The sequence below is a fragment of the Echeneis naucrates genome, chromosome 3 (genome assembly GCF_900963305.1).
Source record: "Echeneis naucrates chromosome 3, fEcheNa1.1, whole genome shotgun sequence".
In the NCBI taxonomy this organism is placed as follows: domain Eukaryota; kingdom Metazoa; phylum Chordata; class Actinopteri; order Carangiformes; family Echeneidae; genus Echeneis; species Echeneis naucrates.
The window spans coordinates 19095597-19123278 of record NC_042513.1 but is presented as its reverse complement, the minus strand read 5'-3'; the positions used below and the strand labels follow the sequence as shown (position 1 = coordinate 19123278).

At 41.5% G+C, this 27682-nt stretch overlaps 2 protein-coding genes across 7 annotated transcripts; one reads left to right on the top strand and one right to left on the bottom strand.

Moving 5' to 3' along the window:
• The first annotated feature begins 303 nt into the window (after positions 1-303).
• LOC115040655 (AP-2 complex subunit alpha-2-like) lies at positions 304-19815 on the top strand. Of its 2 annotated transcripts, XM_029497542.1 has the most exons (23): positions 304-546; positions 2381-2449; positions 4790-4932; positions 5042-5235; positions 5981-6110; positions 6429-6530; positions 6641-6749; positions 8147-8297; positions 8419-8587; positions 9892-10029; positions 10113-10295; positions 10811-10908; positions 11413-11644; positions 12235-12396; positions 13262-13351; positions 14148-14281; positions 14643-14725; positions 14919-15008; positions 15246-15369; positions 15448-15564; positions 16110-16179; positions 17372-17506; positions 17605-19815. In XM_029497542.1, the coding sequence occupies exons 1-23, from the start codon at positions 471-473 to the stop codon at positions 17680-17682; spliced, it is 2877 nt and encodes a 958-aa protein (XP_029353402.1). In that variant the 5' UTR covers positions 304-470; the 3' UTR covers positions 17683-19815. The 2 variants fall into 2 exon arrangements, with proteins under 2 accessions (XP_029353402.1, XP_029353403.1); XM_029497543.1 differs by lacking the exon at positions 13262-13351 and having other exon boundaries at positions 307-546.
• LOC115040657 (protein C19orf12 homolog) lies at positions 19810-23377 on the bottom strand. Of its 5 annotated transcripts, none has more exons than XM_029497546.1 (4): positions 23362-23377; positions 22469-22556; positions 21258-21432; positions 19810-20613 (listed from the first exon to the last, which is right to left on the bottom strand). In XM_029497546.1, the coding sequence occupies exons 3-4, from the start codon at positions 21415-21417 to the stop codon at positions 20348-20350; spliced, it is 426 nt and encodes a 141-aa protein (XP_029353406.1). In that variant the 5' UTR covers positions 21418-21432; positions 22469-22556; positions 23362-23377; the 3' UTR covers positions 19810-20347. The 5 variants fall into 5 exon arrangements, with proteins under 5 accessions (XP_029353406.1, XP_029353405.1, XP_029353408.1 ...); XM_029497545.1 differs by lacking the exon at positions 23362-23377 and adding an exon at positions 22675-22844; XM_029497548.1 differs by lacking the exon at positions 23362-23377 and having other exon boundaries at positions 22465-22844.
• Between the last annotated feature and the right edge of the window lie 4305 nt (positions 23378-27682).

Below are 27682 nucleotides of genomic sequence, written 5' to 3'. Positions count from 1 at the left end.
AAAAATATACATCTTTTTATGAATTTCTGCGATTAAGGGAGATTCGATGAGCGTTTTAAACATAATGTGTTTTTGCCAGGCTTACTTTCACAGTTTGACAGTTTGAGCTATTGGCGGTTAATCAGTTAAATTAGTAATGTGTTCGTCACATTTCGGCTGAATGAATAAATAAATAAATAAATATATAAATAAATAATCATAAAACCCGTCTGCTGAACTGCTCCAGCCTCGGTCTAGTTGGTAACTCCACAGGTATGGAACGCAGCCCAGCGAGGTTGAAGGTGTAGTCGGGCATCGAGTGGACGCAGCCGCAGTCTGCCCTCTTCCTGCCTTCGTCACGTATCGGGGAGCCCAGTACTACACACTTCTCCGTTAGCTGCTTAGCAAAACAACTTCAAAAACAAAGTTAGTCTGTACAGTTCGGCTTTTATTTTTCCCCCCCGCACAGAACAGGCGAGTGCCAACAGGAAATGAACAAAATGCCGGCTGTGTCTAAAGGGGATGGGATGCGTGGCCTGGCCGTGTTCATCTCTGACATCAGGAACTGTAAGTTTGTTTCTCACATTCATACTCGTTTTTTTTTTTTTTTTTTTTGGGTGGGGGGAGGAGGTTGTCGTTTTATCAACATCAGGGATGCGGCGGGTCGCTCCGCGGACATGCTGAGACAGGTGTCCGCTGCCCGGTGTGTCACGCCGCCCGATCGTTCGGGTAACTTTGCGGAGTCCGCCGCTCAGCTGGCTAGCCTGCAGCGGCGTCAGTTAGCCGTTAGCTTCCAGCGGCTAACGTCACGTCGAAAGGGCGTGGACCGCGCTGCCGACCGGAGATAACGATCTCACTGGCGTCTCAAAGCGTTTCCAACAGCTTCCTTCTGCCTGTGACAGAAGCGTAGCCACTCGGCTCTGTTACTACCGACGCGTTTCTGTAATGCGTTACAGCTGACAACCGCACCGGACTTTGAGGTAACGTGGCGGGGACGCGCACAGTTAAAACCACGGTCAGCTGAGGTGCGTTTGACTTCATCACCTCCTCCCTCCTCCGGGGCTTGGTCCGAAAAACAGCCCAGCTGCGGAGCTAACGTTCCCCGCGCTTTACAGCGAGCAGACAGAAGATAACAAGAGCAGTCTGTCTGTCTGAGAAGACTTGTACATAATTAAACACTTCATCATGGCCTCTCACATAAATATAACATTCATTGGGCGTTAAACTGTGTTTCTCCACGGCGGAACATTTGCAAAACAAGTTGTCATTTCCAAATTCAAAGTCTAGTCAGAATTTAACTTTGCACAAATAATAATAATAATAATAATAATAATAACAACGGAAAAACGTTTATTAGATAATTTTCACATTCCATACTTATTATTTAGCAATTAGTTGTAATACTAATAAGTTGCAACAAATATGGCAAAACATTTCTTTATAAATGTTTGGCATTTATGTGGTTTGTGTCTGGGAAGTGTAGTAAGCTGACTTTTGTAAATAGGATATACTTACATAAGATCTGCGACATAATCTTTCTAAGGAACATTTGGCTGATGAATGTGAACAACGTCTATGTAAATATTGGTCTGGTGTTGTTTTTGTTGGAAATGTCTCACATCAACAGCCCATAGAGTTTAAACAGAACTGACTGGCTTGACAGTTCCCAGTTTCAGCTCCTGTAGATTTTGGCAGAACTTGTGCTGAGATTTTGCTGTTTCAGTGTACTGAAGCCACCAGCATATATCAGCAAGTACACCTGGGTCGTAACTGTTTCCACAGCCCTCACATCCCAGTCAAATTGCTACTGTATACAGGCAGGACAGATGTACTGATCATCTTTGCACTTATAACACTCAGGGATTTTCAACTTATCTTAAGGGCACTAGAAGAAGCATCTTTTGAAAGTTGTTCCTGTTATTAGTATTTCGTTTGTGCTTGGCACTTAATTGATAAATGTGTCTATCTCTAACCAATTGTTCATTGTATATCTGACTGAAAAAGGTCTGAGACCCCCCCTCTCTCCATGAGATTGCCTGTGTCGGTGAAGGTTAAAAAAACAAAAGAAAGAAAAAATCCAATTTGTACACAAGGGGCATCTAGGCTAAAGAAAGGATTCAGAGCATGTTGAGCTACAGTGAGTACATACCTCACCCTATGTATCTCCAACTCCTTGATGAAGCAAACTTTGAAGAAATGTGTCTGTGGGTGTACCTATTAAATTGTCTTGTGAACGTCTGTATCATGGAGCTCCACTGCCATGCATATATTATATGGATACAGGTTGAGTGAAGATTATGTATGTTCCTTTCAGCAAGTCAGAAAACAGGAGAATGAGAGGATGGTCTCTTGATCACAACACCATGTAATGTGCAAAATGTCTTGATCTTTTTTTTTCCAGGTAAAAGTAAAGAGGCAGAGATTAAGAGAATAAACAAAGAGCTTGCCAACATCCGATCCAAGTTTAAAGGTAAGTGTGACCAGATATAAAGGTAGGCCAGGCAAATTGCAGGGAATTGAGGGAATCATTTAACATTCAAAGACAGATTGCACTCGTATAATTTATCATTTCTAAATCTGTGACTGAAATAAAAACCATTGCTTTATATTACATTAGCATTGCCTGTAGCAGTTCTCGCTATTTCTTGACTTTTCAGTTTCTTAGTTTTTTTAATGGCTGTTGCTAAGCCTATACTGTTGAAAATCCACGCCCTGCTCTGAGAACTTGTTTAAATCTGCTATTGGTGTTGTTTTGCCTACCACCTGTTCCACTCTGCCTATAATTAGTTTGCTCCAGAATGAAGCCGTCTCCTCTACCCGCAGTACCAAGCATTTTGCCCTCTGTTCTCTACAGCACATTCCCTATATCCTCTAGCTGCACTGAATGAAGCCAAGCACGTTTTGCACATCTACTTACAAAGAAGAAGAACTTCGTTTCAACCATAAAGACCCATTTACTATTGTGTTTAATACCTTGTGGATAAGGCCGTTTAAAAAATAATCGAAATCATACTTCTGTTCATTCTTGTGCGATCATAGATTGTAAATAATGATGGACGTAGCCTCTGTGACATAGTGCACAGGTTACTAAAGAGTGGTTTGGAAACAGAAGCCCCGTTTACACGTACATGGTTATTTTTAAAAACTGAGAAATTTCCTTTCGTTTACACGCACACGGAGAATTAGCCTCTGAAAACAACTCATTTTTAAAAACTCCGGCCAGAGTGGAGATTTTGGAAAACTTCGGTTGCATGTTTGCATGTAAACTGAGAAAAACTGAGGAAAAACAGAAACAGGGGAAGTGATTTGTTGCTGTTGTAGCTATTTTCAGGATTTTGATTGGCTAACATGTACTTGAGCTTCTTGTGACACTGCCATCTACAGTTTTGGATTGTCCTGATGGCATACGACTTCACCATTGAGTCAGGTTCTAACTGACTCGTTAAGAGTCACCAGCTGACTCTTAATTCTCCACTAATCAGAAAATGGGGAAAAAAGGTGCAGCATATGTGGAACCAAAACTTTAGTGTCTGCTGGTTTCTGGCAAGCACTCTCAGAGTTGCCATGCCCTTGATTAGTTATAGTAATAAGAATCCTTATTTTAGACACAACTGGTCAATATTAGCATTAATTAAATTACAAAATACACATCCATGTGTGTATGTGCATGCATGGGCATATACACATGCATACAGGACTTATGAGGCGGCCATATAAGCTGTACAGCATAGTCAATTAATTTGGCACCCAATCTTAAAAACCACACAGGCTGATGTAAACTAATAACACCTGTACATAGGACTGACTAGAGCCACTATGATGCATTTTTGGGCCACATCCAGACAACACAGCGAGTACTGCCCTCATTCAATTGCTTTGACATATCATCCATATACACACTGAAAAAAATGGAAGATAAAATACCACCTTGATGGACCCCATTACGTCCATTAAGTGGAGTCGATACAGCATTGTATCATTTAACCAGAAACACATTACGAAAGACTGAGATTCTCACTGTATGTAATGGAACCCCTCTTGTAGGCAATTTTATAACCCATTTGTCATGATTAATTCTGTCAAGTGCCTTGGATGCATCAATAAAACTCAGAAATACAAAGGAGTTTTGGTTTCCATGCTTTTCTTTTAGAGTATAAATACATAATTCAGAGTCATGTTTTCTTTTCCATCCGAATTGATTATCAGTAGTAAGAATACAAATTTCCAAACTAGATAATAGAATTTTTTCCAGCACTTTAGGTAAGATACTGATGAGAGCAATAGCTCTATAATTATCAGTGCTTTTTAGTTAACTGACCTTGTTTTTATGACCAGGAACCAACAGTACAGACATGATATTCTGGAAGGACATTAGAGGACCTGCCTATCACATAAACAGAGAGAGCAGCATTTTCAGCTACTGCTTTTGACACAACTAATTAGAGTCACGCTCATGCTATCTCAGCTATTTTTTTCTGGGCCACTAAAACACCATCCATACGAGATGGTGAAGGAGTTTTATGACAATTTACGGTCTTGACATCTTTCCAGAAGTGACAATGGTTGTTACGCAGCAGCCTCCTGGCAAGAGACTCTGTTCTCACCGACTCCTCATTTTTCTTAATGAAATGTAAAGCCTATTTAAACATTAAGTTTTTTTTTTATGATCAAGTAATGCTTCCTGTCTAGGTCCCATATGCTGTACTGAATGGTGCATAACATACCCCTGAAAATCCTGTGTTTGGTATTGACATTCAAATCTATCTTTGTGCATGGATGTGGCTGTGTGTATTTTCTCATGTGTGGCCAGGAGACAAGGCTCTAGATGGCTACAGTAAAAAAAAGTATGTCTGCAAGCTTCTCTTCATCTTTCTACTGGGCCATGACATCGACTTCGGACACATGGAGGCTGTCAACCTCCTCAGCTCCAACAAATACACAGAGAAACAAATTGTAAGTTTATCTGCATGTTCATCTTGTGTCTGAAGCTCAAAGTCAGTTATAATATCCCAGTCAGAGTGACTAAAACGTGTGTCAATAATTTCTTCTATTTCTGCCCCAGGGCTACCTGTTCATCTCAGTACTGGTGAACTCCAACAGCGACCTGATCCGTCTCATCAACAATGCCATTAAGAATGACCTGGCCAGTCGCAATCCAACTTTCATGAACCTGGCCCTGCACTGCATTGCCAATGTGGGAAGCAGAGAAATGGCTGAGGCTTTTGCTTCAGAAATTCCCAGGATCTTGGTCGCAGGGTCAGTATATGAATATTAATGTAGTTGCATTAATGAGACTTTACCTGGAGTCTCAGTGATCACATCTGTCCAGGTCAAATTGAACACACACAGCAGCGGATGACTGTCAGAGAACAATCGCTTTCCCTTATGCTCATACAGTTTGAGCAGTTATTATAGAAATTTTATATAATGAAAGAGAGAACTTTGCTATTTACCAATTTGAAGATCATACATTGTGCCATGGCCACTTCCTGCTCACCATCTGATCCAAATTGTCATACTTACCCTGGAGTCTGTGTGGAGTATTCTTCCTACGCCTGTGTAGGCTTTCTCTGGCATCCTCCCACAGTCTAATCAGCATTAATAGAAATTGGCTAGTTCTAAAATGCCCATTGTGTGATCTGGCAATGCATTTGTCTCTAAATGTCACCCCTGTGATAGACTGGCCTGTACAGGGTGAATCCTTGCCTAAAATCAGCTGCGATTGGCTCCAGCTCCCCAGGAACCCTGCATGGATAAGTCGAATAAGTCGGATAAACTGAGCATCTACATTCTTACAACATGCAGCAGAGACAGTTACAGTTTTCAAAACATCCCTTGACCTGAGGGTATAAATTTTAAGGTTATTTACTTTTCCTTGGCACTAGCAAATGCAAATTAATGTGGCTTGAAATCTTAAAGATATAGCTATCACCATGGGCATTATAAATGATGTATTTGTTGGATCCTGAAGGGTGAAGTTCTGCTGTGTGTCTTTTGTCAGGGACACCATGGACTGTGTGAAACAGAGTGCGGCATTATGTCTGCTACGGCTCAACAGGACGTCACCTGACCTGGTGCCCATGGGTGAATGGACGGCTCGAGTGGTCCATCTACTTAACGACCAGCACCTGGTAAGACCCAGTGACACATCATGCACTGAGCCCCAACAGAATGCAAAATACAGAAAAAAGTGTGCTGTCAAGACATCAGTTTCTCCTGCTTCTATTGCCTTAAGCATACAATAAGTAATATCTTCTACAAGGGCCTCTCATTCAAAACAAAAATAAAAGACAACACAGATGAGAAATTTCTTTCTGGGGGAGAACATGCAAAACGCCACATAGAACTCAACAACAGATTGTATTTTTAGGTCTGACTTGCTCACTAACTCATTCAAACTTAAGTGAAATATTCTGATTTTTGTTTAAAGATGTATGCATCTGTTTTAGGGAGTTGTGACTTCAGCTACCAGCCTTATTACCACTTTGGCCCAGAAGAGCCCAGACAACTTCAAAACCTCCATCTCACTGGCTATAGCCCGGCTCAGTAGGGTGGGTGTCTTTGTTCCCACAGGATTATCTGTCCTCATCACTCTGAGGTCAACAATAGAATTGATCACTTCCATATCTGTTAATGCCTTGTCTTGTTCCTTCCCTTCCAGATCGTCACTTCCACATCCATTGACCTACAGGACTACACATACTACTTTGTCGCTGCACCGTGGTTGTCTGTTAAGCTGTTGCGCCTCCTTCAATGCTACCCTCCACCTGGTATAATACAGTCATTCTGATCCAGTGTAAAAAGAAACACTTCCATCACCTTGCATGTGAAAAGTGAAACTTTTTGCATGTTTGTTGGTGTCTTCATCATTTTCCAACAGATTTGCATCTTGTCCAACATTTTGGTCCACACCAAACTTTTTTTAACCAGATTTTAAAATAATTCTAACATTTTCTGATTTTATTTTTCCACTTTGTGTTCTTTTTTGCCTTCTCTTCTACTGCCAGGTCAAATTTTCAGCTTTCTCCACAAGGTAACTTATGGCCACATTTTCATCAGAGTTGTTATGGGTATACGTTACAACTCTTGATGTTGGTAATTCCATTATTACCCTTTTCTAGCACAGTGATTCCCAACCTTTTCCAGCTCAGTACCCACTTGAAAATATCAAATGTTGGTGGTCAATACCTGATTAAAACAATATGTTCACTGAATACTTTCTGATTTAATGATAATGAAACTTTCAGGACTGGATTTCAAAGCAGGGAAACATATAGGAAGCTCAATTCTTTTTTCATTATGTATATAAACCAGTGGTGGAACCCGTTAGTTTGTAAATTTATTTTTAATATGTGTTGGGAACCACTGCTCTAGCATCACCCTTACCCTTTGTGAAACCCCAGCTTGCCAATTCCAGAACAGAAGTCAGCTTGACAGAGAACAGACAGCTGTTGTGCTCCAAGTCAGAATAATGCACAGGGGGTCGGCTACATATGTTTAACCTGAAAAAGCATGTTTCTTTACTTTGTTGTACCTGTATGTTATAGTTCTTCTTACCTGCCTCCTGAAAGGTGTTGAAACAACCAATTAACTCACCCTGAAAGCCCCCAGAGAAATAACACACACACCAGCATTACAGATGCAACTCCTCTTTCCTCACATTTCCTTTGTGGACCTGCAAATCCAAGCTATAGTCTCCTGGCCTGCCAGAATGTGTAACTCCATTTTTGTGACATCCTGTATCCTCTCTGGACAGAAGCACTGGACACATAAGATGATTTCCTTCTGAAATCACAAATTGGCATTTTGCAGACAGATTGAATAAACAAGCTACATCATGTGAGTTAGACCTACAGTACAGGACAAAAGTTTGGATACACTTTCCTATTCATTTGAATGAGAAGGTATGTCCAAACCTTTGGCCTGTACTGTATGTTCACTCACATCCAGCAGAAGATCTGCAACATGGGCTTCGCATTGAATGATTAATGTCTCTGCTTATAAATGACATTTCTTATCTTCTTATTCTTATTCTTCTTTAGTGTAAAAAAAAAAAAATGAAATGAAAATGAAAATTTCATAGTGAGGGTTTGTGGTAGTGATGAAGTTGACAAGATGTAAAGTGAAGGTTAACAGGGTGCTAACAACAAAGCCTGTGTTGTTGCAGAGGACACAGCACTGCGAAGTCGTCTCACTGAGTGTCTGGAAACCATTCTGAACAAAGCCCAGGAGCCACCCAAGTCCAAGAAGGTCCAGCATTCCAATGCCAAGAATGCAGTTCTGTTTGAAGCCATCTCCCTGATTATCCACCATGACAGGTAGTAATTATCCATTGTGCCAGCCAATTAATATCAGGAAGCTGTGTTGTGTTCAGTTGTCGGATGCTTTTTGGTTTGGGTTTGTAGATGTTACAGCCAGATTTTGTTTCTCGTCTCTCAGTGAGCCCACTCTGTTGGTACGAGCCTGCAATCAGCTGGGCCAGTTTCTGCAGCACAGGGAAACCAACCTAAGATATCTGGCCTTGGAGAGCATGTGCACGCTGGCCAGCTCTGAGTTTTCTCATGAGGCAGTAAAGACACACATAGACACTGTGATCAATGCCCTTAAGGTGAGTCCTCCTTCTACGATTAGCATTTCCTAAACAGTGCAGGTTAATGTGAAAGTGATGGTTTTTATTTAAACTCAGTGACTTTGAAATGTGCCTGTTTGTGAAATGTGTGAATTGGGCTGTTTATTTCTAATCTCTTAATAATATAAAAATTTAAAATTACTGAGTTGGAATGAGAATTCATAGTTTTGGATATTCTTCACAAACAAAGCGGATGGCCAGAATCAGCCACTTCACGTGCCATTGCTGCTTCTATCTATTCCAGTGGTTTGCACCACTCTTTCAAAGTTGGAAAGACCTTCTTGTACTGAGCTTGTCAGTCCATTCTTTCTATTTATAATGACAAATCGCCAAAAGTTAGCTATAAAAAAGTTTGTTTTGCATTTTACTTCATGAAGACATGTTAGCCTTCACCTGGATTGTAACAGTATTTTAAAATCACATCTTGAATTATCTCCCGACCTCCTATAACATGGGAGCAAGTCACATATGAACATAAAGCTGTCAGTCAGTTGTTTGACTTTGAGCCTTGTGAGCTGGACAGTTAATGGGAAATTAGTTTTAAATCCCTGACACAATCCAATGTGATTGTTTCTCTTAGCTCAGATTTACCTGAAACTTTCCTAAGCAGCTACAAAAAAATTATATAAAAAAGAAAACAAAATAAATGTACTAATACATTCATTTAGTCAAATTTCACTTGTATATTATGGTTCAGAGCTACAACATTCATGACAACAGATGATTCACACAGCCAAATAGCTTTCAAACATGCCCATGCCAACCGAATATTGACTCCAAACAACCGTTTGTGATTTTTGCTTATTGCTACAGTGTTTGCAGTGAGATTAGTATACTTACCAGTCTCATAGAAATGTTGAGTGCACCATCAAACTTGATCTTCCTCAACTTTACTTGCCAACAGGTCTCTCCAGTGGTGGAAAGCAAATGGTAATTTTGACTCTTGTCTCTGTGTTTTTCTTTTACTGGTTATCATGCTAACCTGCTAGCATATATCGTAGCATAGCAGGTCTTAGCATGAAATCTATGCCATCGCATTCTTTTTTTCAAACCTGGAAGTTCACCTACTTCCCAGTAATTCTGGAGGTTGTAATGAGCCCATTTTGTTTTCAAATATAATTATTATAATTTGGGATGCACATAAATGAATGAACAACATCATCCACCCAGGGCCTCTGTCATTTTATAATGCCATATTGCAGGTGCCTTTGACTTATTTTCTATGGTAATATTTGTGACAATCTGATCTTTCAATCTTTCTTGCATTTGTGTTTTCTCTACAGACCGAGCGAGACGTAAGTGTTCGTCAAAGGGCAGTGGATCTGCTCTATGCCATGTGTGACCGCAGCAATGCTAAGCAGATTGTGGTGGAGATGCTCAGCTACTTGGAGACTGCAGACTACTCCATCAGAGAGGAGATAGTGGGTCTTCAGACTAACCCTGCGCACTATGTAATTCCTCTTTGTGCTGCTCTCTCTCTCACCCAGTTGTTTTTCTTCCTCAGGTCCTCAAAGTGGCCATCCTGGCAGAAAAATATGCTGTGGACTACACATGGTACGTCGACACCATCCTCAACCTCATCCGCATTGCTGGTGACTATGTCAGTGAGGAGGTGTGGTATCGCGTCATCCAGATTGTCATAAACCGGGATGATGTCCAAGGCTATGCTGCCAAGACTGTCTTTGAGGTGGGTGGGTCATTAGAGAAAAATAACTGTGCAATAACAGTGAGAACTAAAATCAGGTTTTGATTGTGGCCTGACACACTTTATCATTAAAAAAGGCTCAAGGAGTCTGCACAGTGGAAACCAATGAGGGATTCATTCATTCATTCATTCATTCATTCATTTAAATGGACTAAGGTCGTACTCAGACCTGGTATTTTCTCTTTCTCAGGTGATTCAATCAAAAGTGAACACCTCTAAGGTCAGGCCTGAATGCACCTACATTCAGGATGCATTTGAGAACTTGATTTCTCTGTAGAGCTGTTTGAAGCACCCTCTCTCTCTCTCGCTCTCTCTTCCACACAAACAAATTGACAACAGACCCATCTGTTAGATTGTCAAAAATAGAAATTCGAGACACACGTAAATGTAAGTGTGAACAGGATTTATAAGTCCACATGTACATGTTGTAGTTATTGCCACCTGTTTCACTTAAAGTTTGCAGCATCTTTGCTTTCATGCTTTGTCAACACTTGCAGGCACTTCAGGCTCCAGCCTGCCACGAGAACCTGGTGAAGGTGGGGGGTTACATCCTGGGAGAGTTTGGTAACCTAATTGCTGGTGACTCACGCTCCAGGTAGAAACAACATTTACATAATACAATCCAATGATCTGAAAATCAACTAATGTTTGCCTTAGTGCAGCTTGCTCAAGTCTTTCCTGTTTATTCACCACGTTTATTAAAGCAAACCTGTTTTCTGTGGCATCTGTCGATGCAGATGGTTTTCTCTGGTCTTCTTGCATTCACAACACTGAAAAATAGTGAGAATGTAACAGCAACATCTTGTCAGAGAAGTGTTACACTCAGACTTGAGTGTAAAAATTTCATCAACACTGTCTCTTTAAAGGTCCCATGTAGTCTAAAAGTAGACCTCTATGTGCTCTTTGATGAAAAAGCAAGTTTAGATTCTATATATATAAGTCTATAGGATATACAGCGTTTAATGAAACCAACACAATCTACATGGCTACATGTGATCAGGTTTAATTGAGACAATAACACATCTTTTTGAAATCTTAACACCTATTATGGTAATGTGGCTTAGATTTGCATTCCTGCTTGTTGTGTCCTCTCCTTCAGCCCACTGGTCCAGTTCAACCTGCTACACTCCAAGTTCCACCTCTGCTCTGTGCCGACCCAGGCTCTGCTGCTGTCGGCCTACATCAAATTCATTAACTTGTTTCCAGAAGTGAAGGCCACAATACAAGAAGTCTTACGGTCAGACAGCCAGCTCCGCAATGCAGACGTAGAGCTCCAGCAGAGAGCCGTGGAATACTTGAGGCTCAGCTGCATCGCCAGCACTGACATATTGGTTTGTGAATTGTGCAGAAAGTGTATTGAATACTGATGATACCTAATTTTCAGTATAAATTAGTTTCACTCACTCAGGAATTGAAAGCACAGCAGGCAAAAGTTGCAGTGGGCATTGTTCAGTTAGATACAGGATAAAAGGTCATTTAATTAGGTGACATTTTAACCAGTGATTGTTGATACAACTTCATCCTTTAGGGAGAAACCATAGATTGACCATGCCACGCAGCAAAGGTCACATTTATTTGCAGTTCTTTATTTATTTAATCCCTCATCAGATAATACTTATTAAAAGTGTCTGTCAAAATTGGAATTTGAAATTTGCATCTCAGACATTTGCTTGAACAGGATGCATTTAACGTAGTCTGGATTGTGCCTCTTTCCTTTTACCTGAACAGGCTTTCATATAGGATCAGACAACTAATGCTGAAACCTACTAATTGACTTTGACCATGCACAAGTTCAATGTACTACTGATCTTTACTACCTAGACCCCCCCTACTCTTTGCTAATTGTACCATGGTTGAGTTAGCGTTATCTGTGTCTGTGATGTCCAGGCCTAAAGTTTTGTCTCACGCTCTGTCACTTCAGGCCACAGTTTTTGAAGAGATGCCTCCATTCCCTGAGAGAGAGTCTTCAATCCTGGCCAAGCTCAAGAGGAAGAAGGGCCCTGGAAACCTTCCTGATATCGATGCCCGAAGGAATGTCAATGGCAACACTGAGCATAGTGAGAAACCTGAGCCTGCAAACAAGGTACCTCCACAGCAGAGTTTATGTTGTTTAAAGTGAAACTGCCGTGGACATTTTTTCTCCAACACCCAAATCTAATCCCAATCATTTTAAATCCACAGTAGGGTATATTGTTAAAAAAAATCACATTGGTCGCTTTTATTATTTGTGATGGTTTGAATTGTGTTTTGTTCATGAGCAAAGTTGGGTAAGATTTGGATCAGTCTAACTCCAACTGAATCTTTACCAGTGAGAATCACGTCTCTACCTGGCACACACCTATTAGATTCCGTGGGTGATATCACAGCAAATCAGTGTCTCATTCAGAGGCCTAGCTGTTAGCTGCTAGCTGCTGAGTTTATTGTAGTGACAGAGCCAAGACAGAGAAATGGAAAATGGGATGTTAGAGCTTTAGAGGATTTGGAGCTGATTGTTCTTTGTTACTGTTTGAAAGAATGAGCAGGCCTCCTGATTAGATAAAGATAAAAAAAACTTCTAATCAGTTAGAACAACACAAAACACTTATGATTTACAAGGTCTTTATGCATAAAATAAGGGCGATTTCAATGTCGTTTTTTTTATTACTACCCCCTATTACTGTGAGCAGAAATGCTTATTGAGAGAGATAGATAATTAGTTGAGAGACACTTGGTAAAATCTTAAAAATGACAAAGAAAAACACAAAGACATTAAAGAACAGAAAACTCTTAAAGTGGATCTAAGATTGAGTGAGTGATGATGTATTTTACTCATAACTAGCTTGCAGCTTGATACTCTTTGCCTTTATTTTCTTTCATTCTTGCTTTTTCCTTGAGCTTCATCTTTACTTGCTCTTTCTCCTTCCTTCCCTGTTTCCACCCCATGTTGTTCTCTTCTGTTTCTCCATCAGTCTTCCTTTGCACTGTTGGCAGACCTTCTCCCTACCAACAGACCTCGTCCTGCCTCTGCTAGCCCGATCATGCTCTCTACTGCGACTCTGGTATATTGACAGCTAGAAACAACACATGGGGATCTACATGATGGTTTATTACGACTGGAGTGGCAGCTACTTTTTTGTTATATTGTCAAATATAATGTGGCCCTTAGAAATGTATCTGTGGGACACACAGTAACCATGACTGCAGGATGACTCATATTGCCTCTTGTATTTCTGCTTATATAAACCAGCAGAGGTTGGCTTTTTGATGAAAGATATTCATTTCATCGTTCCACATGCAATCATTATCACACATTTTTGTATTACATTCAAACTAAAATTACATTTTCTCCTGTTCTCTAATTTGATTGGTTTAGAATCTGTGTGGGCAAGCTTATAAATAATTTCTTAAGTCAGCAACAGTTCTGTATAGGTCAGTTGTTGTGTTAGGAATCATTGCAGAATATTCTGAGTAATTTCACACAACAAAATGGTGATATTGATAATTAAGAATTCCAAAGAACATGAAAGGTTTTGCTAAAGTTTTCTTCCTGTAAACATTCAGCAGAAGCATGATCAGCAGGGCCATCTTCAGGTTTACAGTCAAACAAAATGTGAAATGCTCAAATGCACAATAGCTTTAAAAAGTTTCAGTTTGACTTTACTCTCCATGTATTAGAATACTAATGAAATAGATTAGCGAAGCATTCACCCTGCCACTGTGGCCTTATTGATAGATATATAACTATCTGTGTGTGTGTGTGCACATAAATACATATATATGTTGTATGAATGAATGATCCACACTGCTGTTCAGATTAAACATTAAAGATGATGTTTGTTGATGTTTCTGTCTCAGGGCTCCACTCCCCCCATCACAGCCCTGCTGAATCTAAACTCACCCCCCTCAACAGGAGCAAGTCTGCTAGTTGATGTATTTCCTGAAAGCTCTTGCCTCACAGCCCCAGAAGTATCTGAGGAAAACTTTTTCAGGTGGGAACAGTTTGCTTGGATGAACTTGGTAAATCAGAGTTTTGGTGAGTGGTCAAGTGTGAGTCCATTTTGACACCGCCCATTGTTTTGTGAGCTATCATTTTGAAGCCTCCCATTTCATTATTTGGCTGTTGGCCGTTTCAGTTTTTTGAGACCACAATTGGAGGAGAAAATGGAGCTTACAGAGCTCACAGAGGCCACCTTGGTCCTTATCATCTGCTGAATGTTATATCAACAGTTACAAAGTGAACATTTTCAATAATGTTTTAGATTACATTGAAAATAAATAGAATTTATTACATAAAAGTTCTTTGGCGTTTTAAGTTTTAAGATTTAATAATTGTGTGTTTGTCAATTCCAGGTTTGTTTGTAAGAACAACGGTGTGATCTATGAAAACCAGCTGCTGCAGATTGGACTGAAGTCTGAGTACAGACAGAACCTGGGTGAGCAGCTTTATGGTTGTGTTTCTTCTGGGAAACCTGACTGTCTCCCGTCAGAGACAAATGAAGGGAATTAGAAGTGAATTGAGACTAATGGTTGTCCGTAATTTCCACATGATTTAAAAGTAATGGACACCAGTCACTGTGATTAGTTTAACATGAACTCTTTGGTCCCCTGTTTGGTCTTGTTCCCCAGGTCGCATTTATGTCTTCTATGGCAACAAGACTTCCACCCAGTTCCTCAGCTTCACCTCATCTGTGACGAGTCCTGATTCGCTAAAGACTCATATCCTTTCTACTGCCTGGCAGTTTTTGTTTTTTATGTTTCAGACCACAGAGAGCAACAGTTCACCTACCACAATTAAATCAGCAAGTACTTTCTAACTTTAGCTCTGCCGTACTGATGACCCTCTAACACAGACCATATTCAAGAGTATAAATACTTTGGACGCTAGTTTCACACTTTTCAAGATAATGTTAAGGCCATTTAGTCATTTGTAGAATCCTTTACAAGTTACTCCACAACTGATTGTCCATGCAAAGACAGTAGACCCCATAATCGAAGGTGGGGCTCAGGTCCAGCAGATCCTCAACATTGAATGTGTGTCGGATTTCACAGATGCTCCTGTACTCAATGTCCAGTTCAGGTTGGTGACTAAATCCAGATTTTTGATTTCTAGGTTGCATAGTTAAAACGTTGCTAATGTCTGACTCTGTGTGAACAGGTATGGTGGAACTCTGCAGAACATTGCAGTGAAACTTCCTGTGATGCTGAACAAGTTCTTTCAGCCGACTGAGATGACGTCCCAAGACTTCTTCCAGCGCTGGAAACAGCTCGGAGCGTAAGGCTCACTTCGCAATATTGATTCCATATTAGCAGGAACTGATGGGGGCGCTGTTTAATCAGTTTGATTGGATCCGTATTGATCTGACTGTCACTGTGTTTTATCTTCTAAAACTTTGCTGGAAAGTATAATCTTTGCCGAGGAACAATTTAGTCACCAACTTATCTGCATGTCTTTAGATCTGGGAGCTTAGTTTCATCCCCTGTTGAAGATTCTTCTGTTTTGGATGACTGTCTAAGTTGATCAGATACCATTTGGCTTTTATTCAGTGTTTTGACCTTCTGGAGCTTCAGTGTTTAAGCTTCACTTATTCTCATCTGCTGGGCTTATACGGTGCTTTTATCAGCATATTCAAACTGAGTAAAACACTGAACGAAATCTAGTTTCTGTATTTGATCAGAGATCATTTGCAGCGTAGACGGGTCTTCACTCTTCTGTACACTTAACATGTCAGTTAAGATTTAGTTCATGGTGTGGGGAGACCATGAATGCCCTTGCTAGTGGACTCATAAGTCATGACTCTTTCACATCTGTATCCTCAGTCCTCAGCAGGAGGTTCAGAAAATCTTCAAGGCTAAACACCCAATGGACACAGACGTTACCAAGGCCAAGGTAAAAAAGGAAGTGCTCAGCTTTCTACGAGCTGGTTAAACTTTCAAATATGACATCACATTCACATCTGTTTTTGAGCAGCTGCATTTACTGTTTTCAATCAGTGAAATTTTTGGAACATGGCAGTGTTTGTGTGTATTAACAGATCATTCTTCCTGCAGATCTTTAGATCGGAAAAATAGTATCATACTACCCATTCAGGTATATTTCAAGCAATAGTGGAAAGGAAAGAACTATATACATTTTTTTCAATTAAACTTTTTGACACTTTAAAGTAACTCTTCACACTTAACATCAAGTATTTGCACATCTTAACCTGCAAAATAATCAAATGTATAATTGTTTAAAAATAATCAATCAACCCGCTGTTGGTGCAGCCTCAACATTTTGTACTCAATAATAAAAGGATAAGCATGACACACCTCTGCTCTACCTTCTACTCCAAATATTTTCTTCAGGTTTTAGAAAAACAAGTGGGGCAACAGGCAAATGACAAACTAATGGGTGGTGATCATTGATTGAAGAGTTGACCAGAATACTGCAACAGATACAAAATAAATGTTGTTGTTATTGAAAATGCACATTATATAGATATTATATCCTGTATGGAATTGATCTTTCAACTGTTCATACAGTAAGCCCCAAATACGAAGAATGACACGTAAGAATTCAGATTTTAATTCAAGCTAAATTATTAAATCTGGATTGAGTTGAGTTTTAGGGTCATTCAAATAATGTCTCATTGATACATTTAGCCTAAAAATATACATTAAGCTTTTTATATTTGTGAAACATTATTGTTATGATTGTTTTCACGATTGTTTTAGAATGGCTGATATACAAGAGGCCATATTGTGACATTGACTCCAACAACATGCTCGAGTCATCATGAATCAAACCACACCCATCGTCACAATCTGCATTCATCTTTATCTCTGTTACACACTTGTTGAGTTTCTGTATCTGTACCTGAAACGACAACTGCCATCACACACACATACACAAATTCCTGCAGCCTCACAAAGTTAAAGCAATCCAGTCGCACACGATTGCAGAAAGAAGGCATAGACACAATCAGGATAAGTAGATAACTCCATCTTCAGCTCTCTGAATTAAAATGACTGCAATCCTAGTTTTTGCAAAGCAGCAATGCTATGTTTTTTTTTTTTCCTCTCTGTGACTTCTATTGCAGATTTTGGGTTTTGGTGTCACTCTGCTGGAGCGAGTGGATCCCAACCCTGAAAACTTTGTAGGGGCTGGAGTCATTCACAGTAAGAACTCTCAGGTGGGCTGCCTCCTCAGACTGGAACCCAACACACAGGCACAGGTAAAGACACACACACACACACACACACACACATACACACACACACACACAAAACTCACATCGTACAGTCTGTGTAACTTTGTGTATTTCCTACTCAGATGTACCGTCTCACCCTCCGGACCAGCAGGGACTCTGTGTCTCAGAGACTGTGTGAGCTCCTCTCTGAACAGTTTTAGCCTCACCAGACTTTTTTACACCTTCACTCTGCTTCTGTTGGAACTGATTTATTGTACTGTGTACATTATTTTTTATTTGATTTACTCTACGTGTAAACTGGGTGAAACCGATTTTTCACACACAGCTTTACTAATGTTATTGGTTTAAACCTGGATTGTGTGTTTGAACACTGACCTGTTGTGAACTGTGCAGAAGCTCTGAACGATTTTGGATTTCATTAGTTCTGTAGTTGTGTGTGTCTGCAGCTCGGGTTCTGCCGTTCATCACGCAGTCATTTTGATGAGGAGTTACGGCAGAAACCGATTTAGTTGCCACTCACAGACGATCTCTTGAGTCCCTCTGGTTACATTTCTGAGACATTTATTCTTGTTGCGTTTCAAATAGAGTGAATGCTGCACTGGTCTGGTAAGCGTTCCTCAACTTCTCGCCAACTTGCACTATTGTTTAAAAATAAAAATAAAAAGTGAAACGAATTCACATCAGATTTAGACCACAGAATTTTGACCTAATGTCACTTCTGCATTTCACCAATTATACACATCTGTCATCTCAAGAGGAAATCACTTCTTTATATTGTGGTATATTGTTAAAATGATATAATTTTGTGTATTGCGTGTAGCTCTTAAGTTTTACACAGAGAATCCAGACATTTAGATAAATGTCAGAAAGCTGTAGAACACTGTAGAAAATGGACATCATTTCTGATGGTGTATGAATTAGTTTTTCAGATTTTCTGCTTTACATTTGTGCCTTTGAACTTTTAGTACACACAAAAAGAGCCTTCAAACCAACTGGAGTGACAAAGCACTGACACTATTTTTACCTAAACACACTTATTCACAGAGCACGGATGAAATAATGTCTTGTAATTAAGTGTATTTTCTCCTTTACAAAATGAAAATACTAATAATGTCAAATTTAATGCCCCTCCATGAAATTGCAGCTTCATTCTTTAACACTCATCTGGTCAGTGTAATATCCAAACATGTCTTTTTAACACTAAATCCTTAATGACAGTTTGTCAGTGATTTTAACAGAGGCTGTGGGCCCATAACAGAGACACACTTAGGTCTTGTCGGATATCAGGTGTTGAGGTTTCACATCACTTTAAATCAAGACATTAAAGACTGATGGCCAAGTGTCACCCGTATGTCCTCTGAAGTTGAGCACAGACAGTGGCGGGGGGGGTGGGGGGGGGTGGTGGTTCAAAAGTTCACCTGTTTTTAACATTCAAACGAATGCACTTATATATTATGTGTATCATGGGGCATCTTATCTGCAAATAGTAATAACTCATAATAAAATAAATCTATAAATAACCAATTGACAAAAACAGCAATCTACCTTTTGTCCTGTTATGGATCAAGTACTACAGGATGAATCTGCACTTCTTGCTTCTCTGTGTGTGGTTGTGCTTTTTTTTTTTTTTTTAATCTTCTTTCAGTTCTTTGTTTTGGTTTTACAGCTTTCCATAAATTTCCAAGGTCAAGTATTCTCAGTGAAACGGCTCTGATGAGTCCACACTTCTCAAATGACAGCATTTTGGCCACATGCTTGCCTCAGGAGGTGAACACTGAGTACTTGATCCTGAGTATTAAGGCTAGCCGAAACACAGCCACATGAATACCAGTGTTTGAGTATTTCAGATTCTGTTTACAAAGATGCTTTTATAGGTGAGGTATTAATGCTGCATTTTGTACTCGCTTCCGCTGCTTCCTTTTAACCAAAGACCAGTTGATACATGTTCAAAGCAGCTCTCTCAAAATGTATTACTTTGGTCATTTTCATACTTTTGTGTCGGTTATTGTCGACTAAAAGGACTTCAGTGACTCACATCACTGTGGTCTGAATGGATTCTTCTATGAAGTAACATTGAAGTGCAGCACAAATTAGGGCGTTCCACTGAACTGTACCTTCGGTGTTTGGGTGTAATCTGTGACATCAGATCTATATTGAGTTTGTGTCCTTGGTACTGTATCCATCACAGTCAGTGTTCACCTCTTACACCTTGTGACAGTGCTGTTATTTCCTGCGCCTTCTAACAGAAGAAAAGGCTGGATCTGTTGTCGCTCACAGAATCTTTCAATATCCACATCCAAAAGTTGTTTTTACAAATAAAAAATTAAAACGGATGACTTGTCTTTATTGATTACAAAGTATATTTATATGTTCTTCATAATTCAATTTCAATGTGTCACTTTCAAGAGCAGAGGAAAAGCACTTGACAAATAGTAAGGTTAGAATTTTCTAAATAAGGCGACAAGTATTTTGTAATGAACTTCATAGGAAAAAAAAAAAAAACAAAAAACTTCAGTTTGTGTTGCGACCTCATAAGAGCACTTGTGTGCAGTTTTAGCTAGTCTGCTGGTACGTTGATCAGGTTTCACAGTCTAATATCACATGTTGTACTTGGATATGTAAAGACATGATGTCATGATAAAAAAAAAAATAGACAATCAAGTTGAGGTTTAAGGGCAGTGTGCTGCTGAAATCACTGTCCAGTCATCGAGTTACACAGGCGTGTCCATGATCTCTCTGGTAAGGCACTAGCTGCTTGGACTGTAAACAGCACAGCAGATGACACAATTGTGAAAATGACAACCAAGTACACAAGGATTGTGTCTGCTCAGAGGAGCTGATGTGAAGTCCATCTGCATCCAGAACTCAGTCGTGATACTTGACCTCTGCTCTGAGTTCTTTTGCGATGTAGTTGAGCAGTGCAGCGGTGACCTGCTGCTGGAGAGTAGAGTTCCCCATCACAAGGGCGATGAGTTGAGCTGCATCCGTCCAGCTCAGGTTGTTCAAGACTGCCATGATGTCATCATAGAGCTTCTTTTGCTGGTTTGGTGGCAGCTCCATCAGGACCTGAGGCAGAGGTCTGAACTGCCCGCTGGTCATCCAGCTGCCCAAGAGGCCGCCGACTGCTCCACCTGGTGGGGAGACGGGCCGGGTGGCTCAAATCAGCCACAGGCTTATAGTAAATCAAACACACCTATGTATTAGAATGAAAGCATGGCTCAGGGTGGCTGAGCACACAACTGATTAATTATTAAGTTAAATTAATTGTTTTATTTTGAAATCTAATGCGACACAAACCAACATTTGAATGTGCCAATCCACCGCTGAAAATAGTCCACAGCAAATTAACTATTTTGTGTTGAAGAGGTGACATGAAAATAAAATGTCACAGGGAACACAGTTTGTTTGTTCTATCTTATCCAGAATCAAACCCCAAAGTTTTGACTTTACAAAGACACATAACCAACTACTGTCCCGCAGTGACGTCAGCCATCTCGCGTTTTAAAGTCTTGATTTGTGGAAACCAGCAGAAGCCAAGATTTAAGACTCTCAGGTTTGGCTTCACTTTACGGATCCTGAGTGTGAGTCCGCTTGTAACTACAGTCTGTACAGAAAAGAGGAAACCTGCTAATGGTCCTTTTCAACGGATCAAAAACAGAAGTGACACATAGGAAGCAGTGGGCTCCCATCCGTCCACAGTAACGTACAAACCTCTTCCTTCAGTGGGAGATATGTTTGTGTCACAGCTCAGAAACACAGGAGGACAGAGTCTTACCGACAGCGATGCCTGCAGGCCCACCCAGCAGCCCGCCCACAAAGGCCGTCCCTCCTGCCACCGCCGCTCCTTTGGCGGAGTTTTTCACTGCAACCTGGATCTGCTCCTGAGCTGAGATTTCACAGCACAGACGCATCACGTCATTCATCAGAGGAGCCATTCTGGTGGCCAGGCACTGACAGGAGCAGAGATGGGACACAGTTTGACAACACAAATTACAATACAGCATCAACACAACTACCAGAATTTATTTGACTGAAAACCTGTCTGTCTGTCCGTCTGTCTGTCTGTCTGTCTGCCTGCCTGCCTGCCCGCCTGCCCGCCTGCCCGCCTGGCTGACTGACTGACTGACTGTCAGCCAGTAGATGACTCACAGTAGTGACATCATTGTGTGAATAGCAGCGTGTCCCTTTGAGGTTGTGTGATAATAAAACGCATCTTTATGTGTATTATTGGAAAGTCTAATTTGCTCCAGAATGAGCTCTCTGTTAGCATCATCTTGACTCGCCTTAAATTCAAAAAGTCCAATAAATAATTAGCAGTGGAACTACTCCCCTATGAGCTGTGAGCTGCAGTGGGTCAGAGCTGTCATAGTAGCTTAGCTTCTATTCACAAATAATCAGTATAATACAACAGTGCTACAAAAACCCCTTCCTCCTTTTGATGTCCAGTGTTTATGGACTTGTGATTGTATAGATGTGTTTCTGTTTTTTAACAGCACCTGTCACATTTTAAGCTGCATGAAGGTGGTGCCTGGGAAAGACTGTTGGACTGAAAGGTGCTAGTTTTACCTCAGTGTTTCTAATAAACCGAAACTGAGTTCTCTTCACTCATCTTCTGGAGGGAGAGGAAGAAAAGTGCATCTCAGAGAAGAGTTTGTGCTTTCAGTTTTACTTTCCCTTAACTGAACTTAAACCTTAAATTGACAGTATGTTGTCAAAGTTTCTCTGCTTTTAATTTAACATATTTTAACAATTTTGACTTTTTTTTATTTGTATTTTAATGACTGCTGTGACAGATAAATTGGAAAGTTCAGATGGTACAACTTAAAGTGAATACCTAGTTTACCGGTCAATAATCAAAAAGGTCTCAGGGTCGATTCAACAGAACTCAGGACATTTAACACACACACACACACACACACACACACACACACACTCAGAGAGAGCTGCCCCCAAACCTCCACCAAACCTCTGCCAACACATACTCACGTATGACAGATCCTATCTCCTCCTGCTCGGCCCAGACTGAACAAAGCGCCGGCTCTTGTTCAACACAGGCACTCGGCTCTGCTACTTCCTGCAGACACACAACAGAGTCAAATAACAGCTTCGACCAGAATAACAGCCTGACTCCGCCTCACAAACCCCGCTGGGTTGGAGTTCAGCAAAGTCTGATGAAAAGTGAGCAATCCGACCTCAGATCAGTAGATGTGTGAAAAAGCACAGACACGTAGGGAGGAAATCCAGCTGCTGCAGACCAGAGGAAACCAGAGGAGACCAGGAGAGACCAGGAGAGACCGGAGAGACCAGAGACCAGAGGAGACCAGGAGAGACCGGAGACCAGAGACCTGAGGAGACCAGGAGAGACCTGAGGAGACCAGAGACCTGAGGAGACCAGGAGAGACCTGAGGAGACCAGGAGAGACCTGAGGAGACCAGAGACCAGAGACCTGAGGAGACCAGGAACCAGAGACCTGAGGAGACCAGGAGAGACCGGAGAGACCATGAGAGACCAGAGACCTGAGGAGACCAGGAGAGAACAGGAGAGACCAGAGACCTGAGGAGACCAGAAGAGACCAGAGACCTGAGGAGACCAGGAGAGACTGGAGAGACCAGAGACCTGAGGAGACCAGGAGAGACCGCAGAGACCAGAGACCAGGGGAGACCGGAGAGACCAGAGACCAGAGACCTGAGGAGACCAGGAGAGACCGCAGAGACCAGAGACCAGGGGAGACCAGAGACCAGGAGAGACCAGAGACCTGAGACCATGAGAGACCAGAGACCTGAGGAGACCAGGGGAGAACAGGAGAGACCAGAGACCTGAGGAGACCAGAAGAGACCAGAGACCTGAGGAGACCAGGAGAGACTGGAGAGACCAGAGACCTGAGGAGACCAGGAGAGACTGGAGAGACCAGAGACCAGGGGAGACCAGGAGAGACGCCTCCTGTTTTCCTAATCGACTCTTTGGTGTGATGCGTTCACGTCCTGCCTCACAGCGACCCCTGCTGGACAGTAAGGACGGGGCGCAAACGACGTCACGACCACAGCGGTTAGTTACTTCTGTGTGGGGATGATTTTATTTTGGTGTCGGCCGGTGTGTTAACCGATTTGATTCCGGTGATGCGTGTTTGTCCCTCACTCCGATTCAGCGGAGAGCAACACAACATAGCTATATAGTGACTACGTCACACATTACCCACAAGCCCACCTGGTTAAAGGGGAATGCTCAGGTCACACTGCGCAGCCGCCATGGGACAAGTGAACGAGAGACTCAGGACCGAAAACCCGGAGTCGGATCCCCTAAAGTGGAGCTGTGTGGATATTAACCAGCTGTTTTAGCACAAAACAAGCTGTTTGTCATGTTGGGAAGTACAGCACATTGCAGTGTAAAAGTGAGGCAGCATGTCTGTATGTCTGCTGTGTGAGTGATGCATGTAAACTTCCCTCAGGACAAATAAAGTAGATATCTATAATTTTTAGAGTAAAAAATACATTTAATATGTAATATTTCTGTTTCTGAGTTCGGGTTGTAAAAGGAAAATACAGATGGAAGATGCCGATCTACCGATTTTTTTTTTTCTTTTTTCTGCCGTCTAAACTTGAGCAGCACGGTTTGGTCAGGTGACCAAACCGGAAGGGTTCGATTCCCGTCTAGGTGCGGGGCGGCGATGTTGATGATATAATGATAATGTAACCCCGGGGTTTAGTGATGTAATGGGCTGTAATATCTATACATGATGTGAATGAATATGTAATGTAATGTATGTATATGTAATAATGTAATGAGATTAATGTAATGTTAAAGGTTTGATTCCAGGTGTGGGCACCTGAACATGTCTACAGTTCATTGGTAGAGTATTGGACTGGGCTAATGCAGATACGACGCCCCCCCCCAGGACCTAGGCCGAACCAGTCCAGACTGGTGACGGCACCCCTCCAGGAACGGACCGAGACCAGACAGGAGGCAGGACATGTCCACAGACTAGACCAGTAAAAGAGCGACCGAATTACCCACTGAGATGATATGTTTATGGATACACAACTGTTTTAGTGAAAGATTATGTAATTATGTAATATTTGAGTTACATAAGCTTCTTACCTGTTTTCTTAATTGTTAATTGTAACACCCCCCCCCCCCCCCCCCCCAAACAAATGGTTTGGCCTGCGATCCTTCACTAAGCCCCGCTCCCCCCCTTGGTTACTGTTGCTATGCTAGCCTGTTCTCTGTTGTCTGAAGTGCGGTAGGAAAATGTCCGGTGTGTCAGCCGATTTGGTTCCGCCCAAGTTTCTGTTCCCCTTTACGCTGATTTACTGCTGAGTCGTGAGTTACTGTGCGTACCTAAAGAAGAAACACAAATAGAAACACAGCTGGGTGTACGGAAAGCGAAATGGAACAAACCAATGTGTAGGTTACTGGTATGGTATTTATTATATAAAAAAAATTTGAGAATGCATTTGTTCGGCCATTCGTTGTCAATCTTTGTGTAAATGGATGCCAGCTAGCCTAGCTGTTAAGTAAACCTCACTGCCGGATCACTTACACTACGTTACACTACGACTGCTAGCTAACTGGTTAGCATGCTCGACTGACAACTGATGACATTATTTTTGACGTATAACGTTACTATTGCTTCCCGTTCATTTGGAAACGGGCGGAGCGCCTGCGAATGACATATTTCTGCTCCTCGGAAACACCCACCGGATAGTGTCCGCATGTTTCATAATTCACGAACTCGTTGAACACAAGTTTGTCCATTTTACCATAATGAACATACACTCACATGACAAACGCTCATCCTGGCCGCCCTTCAGGAAACTGGGTTGGGAATTAGGTTATGTCCTGGGTAGGTTCAGAGTAAGGGCATGATTTATACGAAAGTCAATATTTTTCCCTGAAAGCCTACACATTATCTGTTATCTCTTGCACGACATACCCATAAAATAGGCTATAGGTCTACATAATTGTCATTGATCGATCAACCAGTTAAACTGTGGCATATACACAAGTCGCATATATACAGAAAAATTTAGCAACAAAGCATGGTATTTATTTACTCCTAAAAATTATAAACAAGTCAACAGGCGTGGACTCGAAGCTAAGAAGAAGAAGAGGTCACGTGGGATGCTGGAGCCAATCGCAGCCCACTCCGAGTGGGACGTCATCACGGTTAGGTCAGGTGACGTAAATGTGAACGGATGAAGTAGAGCAAATTTATGCTGCAACTCGAGCAGCGCTGTGGCGCAGCGGTAACGCTGCCGCCCCGCACCTAGGTGGGAGGGGTTCGATTCCCGGGTAGGGTAGGTTGATGTTAATGTAGATGTAATGTATGATAACGATAATGTTAATGATAATGTTAATATGTATACATGATGTAATGGTGATTGTATGATTTACTGTAACCCTCAATGTATGTAATGTTGAATACGATTGTAAATGTGTGTATGTAAAGGTGGGCACCTGAACGTGTCTACGGAATTAATTGGTTGCGAGTGATGGACTGGGCTAAAGCAGATATAGCGCCCCCCCAGGACCTAGGCCGAACCAGACCGGACCGGTCTGGCACCCCTCCAGGAACGGACCGAGACCAGACAGGAGACAGGACGCGTCCACAGACTAGACCAGTAAAGCCAACAAGTCACCCACTGAGATTAACTATTTTAGTGAAAGATTATGTATTATTTGAGTATATTAACTTGTTTTCTTCCTAATTGTAACCCCCCCCCAAATGGTTTGGCCACAGAGCCTTCGCTAAGCCCCGCCCCCATTGGTTACTGTTGCTATGATAGCCTGTTGTCTGAAGTTCGGTAGGAAAAGGTCCAGTCAACATCAGTCCGGTGATCAGAAAGGAAAAGAAAGAAGAATAAGAAAATAAGGGGTTGAGAAATTTTCTATACAAAATTTTTTTAAAAAGGTGGTGACAGCGAATTTGGGAAGAGAAACGGAGAGCAAGGTAAGAAGCAGGGCCGTTAGCTTGTAACGTTAGCCGTTAGCTTGTAACGTGGCCATATTCTTAACTATAACACGTACAGACATGGCCACGATGTATAATCCTCACCCTACCTGGATTATTTCTCCATAACAATAGGCTCATTCTACATCATATATCTTGGTCGTATTGTTACCTGGTGTGTATCACCACGTCTCTTCAAGTATGCACGGTAACATAGCACCTATGCACGATTCAGCAGTAATTCAACATAAAGGGGAACCGAATCGTTTGACACACCGGTCCTGGATGCTTCCTGATTGACTCCTGGTTCAGCAGAGCTTGATGACGAGCTGATCATTTGAGTCAGGTGTGTTGGAGCAGGAAACATCTAAAACATGCAGGACGGTGTCCCTCCAGGACCGGAGCTGGAGACCTCTGAACTGGACCGGATCCCTCCACATGCCGGTATGTTAACCGATTCGCCCCAAAAGTTCCTGTTCCCCTTTACGCTGATTTACTGCTGAGTCGTGAGTTACCGTGCGTATGTAAGGAAGAAATGCAAATAGAAACACAGCTGGGTGTACGGAAAGCGAAATGGAACAAGCCAATGTGTAGGTTACTAGTATGGTATTTATTACGTAAAAAATAAATTGAGAATGCATTTGTTCGGCCATTCGTTGTCAATCTTTGTGTAAATGGATGCCATTTCACTTACACTACCGGATCACTTACACTACGACTGCTAGCTAACTGGTTAGCATGCTCGACTGACAACTGATTACATTATTTTTGACGTATAATGTTCTTATTGCTTCCCGTTCATTTGGAAATGAACGAATGACATATTTCTGCTCCTCGGAAACACCCACCGGACAGTGTCCGTATGTTTCATAATTCACGAACTCGTTGAACACAAGTTTGTCCATTTTACCATAATGAACGTACACTCACATGACAAACCCTCATCCTAGCCGCCCTTCAGGAAACTGGGTTGGGAATTAGTTTATGCCCCGGGTAGGTTCAGAGTAAGGGCATCATTTATACGAAAGTCAATGATCCATTCACTGAACACTTAAAATATTTTTTCCCTGAAAGCCTACACATTATCTGCTATCTCTTGCACGACATGCCCATAAAAATACTCATAAAAATGATAAACAAACGGAGCTAAGAAATCGCAAATATGCAATAATATCTTTTCCATTAAAAACAATCACTGCCAATGACAGTCCGTCCATGTCGTGACCTGTATTCTGTGATGAGGAGTTGGACCG

Coding starts and splice junctions, on each gene's coding strand:
- LOC115040655 (XM_029497542.1), top strand. CDS start 471: ATGAACAAAATGCCGGCTGTGTCTAAAGGGGATGGGATGCGTGGCCTG. Junction 6,750..8,146: donor TCAATGCTACCCTCCACCTG/GTATAATACAGT, acceptor GTGTTGTTGCAG/AGGACACAGCACTGCGAAGT. Junction 8,298..8,418: donor CTGATTATCCACCATGACAG/GTAGTAATTATC, acceptor CTCGTCTCTCAG/TGAGCCCACTCTGTTGGTAC.
- LOC115040657 (XM_029497546.1), bottom strand. CDS start 21,417: ATGGCTCCTCTGATGAATGACGTGATGCGTCTGTGCTGTGAAATCTCA. Junction 20,614..21,257: donor GCCTGCAGGCATCGCTGTCG/GTAAGACTCTGT, acceptor TCTCCCCACCAG/GTGGAGCAGTCGGCGGCCTC.